The 5,000-nt window shown below is 40.0% G+C and overlaps 1 protein-coding gene across 4 annotated transcripts in view; it reads left to right on the top strand.

The window, feature by feature from the left end:
* LOC135110399 (synaptotagmin-7-like) overlaps positions 1 to 5,000 on the top strand; it is a 147,772-nt gene that overhangs the window by 52,992 nt on the left and 89,780 nt on the right. The window contains exon 2 of one of the 4 annotated variants that reach the window (XM_064022673.1): positions 308 to 655. The exons of 1 other annotated variant lie outside the window; for it this stretch is intronic. In XM_064022673.1, the coding sequence (XP_063878743.1) occupies positions 308 to 655 (348 nt within the window). The remainder of the gene's footprint in view (positions 1 to 307; positions 656 to 5,000) is intronic. 2 more of the 4 variants (XM_064022675.1, XM_064022674.1) reach the window with 2 other exon arrangements.

The raw sequence follows: 5,000 nt of genomic DNA, 5'->3' as shown, positions 1-5,000 counted from the left end.
TCTCTCTCCTAAAAAGTAAAGTGACACCGTTGCTTTCTCTATAGTATATTTTTCTGTTGTGGTTCTCGTATTTCGTGTGTGTGTATGGAGAGAGAGAGAGAGAGAGAGAGAGAGAGAGAGAGAGAGAGAGAGAGAGAGAGAGAGAGAGAGAGAGAGAGTGTGTGTGTGTGTGTGTCACGTCAGCCAGCCAGACATTTTCACACCGATGTTCGCGAAAGAAATGAAATAAAGAGTGAACAAAATAACAGCAGTAATAACAACGTCGCTAATAATATGATAATTATAATTACGGTGATGACAATGACAGAAGCACTGCCCCGTCATTCCCTGGGAGGATGGTGATGACGAGGAGGAATCACCGAAAAGACCCTTAACCCCAAAATCAAAACAAGAACCAGAACAACAACAACAACAACAACAACAACAGCCAGTCAGCTTACAGGAACAGCAGCGTTCTCCCTCTTTCGACCAATCACGTTACAGTTTGTCCTCGACGTGTAGTGACCTTTCTGTGACCTCGGAAGACCCCCAGAATACGTCCCACCCCCGCGCCACCAAGTCCTCCTCTTTGACCTCCTGTACTCGCAACCTAAGCACACGGGCGAGGTCACTGTCCGTGGTCAGTGGCGCCTCCATTCTTAGGTCAAAGGTTAGGGTAAGCTGGGTCAGTGCTTGTTGCGTGGTGGTGGCGGTGGTGGTTCTGTTGTGTGATATTCTCTCTCTCTCTCTCTCTCTCTCTCTCTCTCTCTCTCTCTCTCTCTCTCTCTCTCTCTCTCTCTCTCTCTCTCTCTCTCTCTCTCTCTCTCTCTCTCTCTCTCTCAGACAAGGGTATAGGATGCTCGCCTTTATAAATGAAATAGCTCACAGACACACTGGGGGTAATTTTGTGTGTGTGTGTGTGTGTGTGTGTGTGTGTGTGTGTGTGTGTGTGTGTGTGTGTAAGGTTCTCACGCCATTTAACGCTTTATTCACCGTTGCAATAAAACCTTCACTTGCAATAAAGCGAAAATATTGCAACGGGAAAAATATGAACGTCGTAGTGTGTGTGTGTGAGAGAGAGAGAGAGAGAGAGAGAGAGAGAGAGAGAGAGAGAGAGAGAGAGAGAGAGAGAGAGAGAGAGAGAGAGAATAATAAAACTAGAAATAAACGAGGAAACGGTTAACTGTTATATTTACAGTTTCACACACACACACACACACACACACACACACACACACACACACACACACACACACACACACACACACACACACACACACACGTTATTTCCTGTGTGTGTGTGTGTGTACTATTTAATCACAAATTTTCACAACAACAACAACAACAACAACAACAACAACAACAACAAGGAGATGGAAAGAAAGAAAGAAAGAAAGAAACGAAAAAAAAGAAAACAAAAGAACTACGCGCGTCTCCACCGAAAAACAACAACAATAACAATAACAAAGAAAAAAAAAACAAAGGCATAAAAAAGGGATTCTGAAAAAAAAGCGGAGAAAAGGAAATATGAACCTTCCACGCCAGAAAAAAAATGAATAAATAAATAAATGTTTGTGAAGCTAAAAAAACAAAAATACTATTCAGAATAACAAAGGAATAGAAAAAAAATGAAATATTCCACTGAAATCTTAAGAAATATGACGAGAAATGTTGAATAAAGTGAATGAATATGGAGAACTGCGAAAATAATGCATGTTGATAGTGAATAACATGAATAAACAGTAAATAAAAAAATAATAATATTGCATCTAAATAATGATAGAATAGGTAGATAAAGACGTTTTTTTTTTCTTCTTTTTTTATTCACCCATAACCATTCAGATAAAAGAGAAGGGGAGAAAGATTTACATTACTCGCCCTGTCAGTCTTCATATTGACGTTAACAAGACTTCCCACTTCCCATCTCATCAAAAAAAAAAAAAAAAAGGGGATGGAAATAAAAAAAAACACCATTACGAAAAAAAAAAAAAAAATTAAAAATAACCAATAACATCACCATCACCACCACCACCACCACCACCACCACCATCACCATCATCACCACAACCAAATTAACACCATCACAACTTCATCCTCCCCTCTCATAATCACCAGCCTTGCCTTCCAATAAACACCGATGCCAGGTAATATTAAACGGCTATACTGACAGGGGCTGGAGTCTGGCCTGTCACTCATCCGTCCCCAGTGATAGACAGACCCTGGCCGCGACCGTACGTGTGTCGGGACTGTCCGCTCCTCCCCTCCTCAGATAACCAGGCGAGAGGAACCGTCCTACTCCACTGGAGGTTTCTTGGGGGAGAGAGAGAGAGAGGGAGAGGGAGAGATAAGTGGAGATAAGAAAGAGACAGACTGCAGTGAAGGAGTAGGGAGGAAATATGTGCTACTTGTGTGTGTAAGGGGGGAGAGAGAGAGAGAGAGAGAGAGAGAGAGAGAGAGAGAGAGAGAGAGAGAGAGAGAGAGAGAGAGAGAAGGAAGGAAGGGTGGGTAAATGTGTTATGTTCTTGTATGAGAGAGAGAGAGAGAGAGAGAGAGAGAGAGAGAGAGAGAGAGAGAGAGAGAGAGAGAGAGAGAGAGAGAGAGAGAAGGAAGGAAGGAAGGAAGGGTGGGTAAATGTGTTATTATGTTCCTGTATGAGAGAGAGAGAGAGAGAGAGAGAGAGAGAGAGAGAGAGAGAGAGAGAGAGAGAGAGAGAGAGAGAGAGAGAGAGAGCTGGTGGCTAGGTGGTGTCCAATTTTGCATGTCACTTTAATTAGTGTTTGACTCACCTGCTCTTTACCTGTCCTCCTCCTCCACCTGGCACCCACTCCCCCCTCTCCCTTGTCCCTCCCCCTCCCTCTCCTCCTCCCCCTTTCTCCCATTGTGTGTGTGTGTGTGTGTGTGTGTGTGTGTGGGCGTGAATATTTATACGCAATCTTGGAAATGCAACGAAACGCAATTTTTTTCTCTCTCTCACTTCCATTAAATAAAAAAAAAAAAAGAGGGAAGAAAATTTCGTCCATCTTAATGTATTTTTTATCATCCCTGGAGAGAAAAGAAGAATATGTATTATAATTTTTTTTAATTCCTGCACCTTTTTTTTTATTTTGGTTTATTTAAAGTTACGCAAGCTATATTTTTTTTAACGAGAATCTGTATCTTTCCTTTTTTTTTTTCTTGTCATTCTTTATTTCTTCCTATAATTTCATTTAGCACGCTTGGGTATTTGTTTGCTTGTCTGTTTATCTATTTTGCACCGTGCTTTTCTTTTCGTTGTTTGTATCTTTTTCCCTCTTTATCTTATCGTTATTCTCTCCTTTCCATTCTCAGGGTTAATCTTTTTTTTTTTGCTTCCTTTCCTTTATTCCATTTTTTTCCTCTTATTTATTTCCTTCTCGTATCACCTCCACGATATATATTTTTTCTCTTCATATTATTCTTTTCCATCTCTTGTTTCCTGTTCCTCCCGTTTCAAATCTCTTACTCTTTTGTTTCCCTCATTTTCTTTCCTCTTTCCATTCTTTCCTTGTCGTCTCACCTTCACGATAATAATCTTTCTTTTTCATATTACTCCTTTCTTCTCTTGTTTCGTAATTTACTTTCCTTCCTCTTCTTTAAATTTCCTTCTCGTCTCACTTGACAATCTTTTTTCCTCCTCATATTATTCTTTTCTCTCTTCCCACTTCCCCGAGACCCCCCTCGTAACACAAGGGAGAGGTTGTGGTTGTGGTGGTGGTGGTGGTGGTGGTGGTGGTGGAGAGGGGGTCGTGTGTTACCACCTCCTACGTAAAGTAATCTCACCTGCCATCATAAATTTCACACGTAGCTCACCTGTACACTCCAAATTGGATGTTTTTCTTTGTCATTCTCCTTTAATTTTTTTTTCTTATCTTTTATTACTTAACCTTTTCTCTACCTGCTGTATTTTTTTTTCCTTTTTGTTCACTCGTGTTTGTTTTGTTTGAGTTTGTTTTGGTTTGTTTGTTTATATGTGTTTTCTTTGTGTGTGTTTCTGTCTCTCTCTCTCTCTCTCTCTCTCTCTCTCTCTCTCTCTCTCTCTCTCTCTCTCTCTCTCTCTCTCTCTCTCTCTCTCTCTCTCTCTCGTGCTTTATTTCTCCAAGTGTGTCGTGACTTGAATTATGATGGAGGAGGAGGAGGAGGAGGAGGAGGAGGAGAAGAAAGAGGAGGAGGTGGAGGAGAAGGAGTAGAAAAAAGAAGAAGAGGAAGATTATTAAGAGAAAGACAACTTCATCTCTTTTTAACTACAGTCCACTCCTCCTCCTCCTCCTCCTCCTCCTCCTCCTCCTCCTTCTCCTCTTCTTCCTTGCAGTACTACTAAAAGGAGAAGAAATTATGAAAAAAAAAGATACACATAAGCAGAAAACCTAAACTTGATTACGTAATTGAGGGTAAATTGCTTGTACTTTCCTTCTCTTCTCCCGCGACGGTCTGTTAAATTAGACTGAAAATTAAAAAAAGAAATAAATAAAATGATAAAAAAATTCGCCACTTAGTAAATTAAATAAAAAAAAAGTATAGTATTTTTGGGGGGTTATTTAGTTTTGGTTAGTGAAATTATGATTGTAAAGTGTGAGTATCTTGTTAACCTGTTTAATAGTTTGCTAATTGGCTTGGGGCTTTTAACTATTTGATGGTGAGAGAGAGAGAGAGAGAGAGAGAGAGAGAGAGAGAGAGAGAGAGAGAGAGAGAGAGAGAGAGAGAGAGAGAGAGAGATAAAACTACTAAAGAGAAAATGCTGTTAAATGTGATGACTATTTGATGGTGTAGGAGAGAGAGAAAGAGAGAGAGAGAGACAGAGAGAGAGAGAGAGAGAGAGAGAGAGAGAGAGAGAGAGAGAGAGAGAGAGAGAGAGAGAGAGAGAGAGGTTAAAATGTTGGTTACTAAATGATGATGTGGTTTAGTTTTTTTTTATTAACGTTGAAAAAAAATAAAGAAAAGTTTATATCTGATTTTTTTTTAGATTCATCAGCTTTTCTTCATAAATGAATATAAAAAGTACTCTC

This window comes from Scylla paramamosain, chromosome 20 (genome assembly GCF_035594125.1).
Source record: "Scylla paramamosain isolate STU-SP2022 chromosome 20, ASM3559412v1, whole genome shotgun sequence".
In the NCBI taxonomy this organism is placed as follows: Eukaryota; Metazoa; Arthropoda; class Malacostraca; order Decapoda; family Portunidae; genus Scylla; species Scylla paramamosain.
This window is presented reverse-complemented; position numbering and strand designations above follow the sequence as displayed.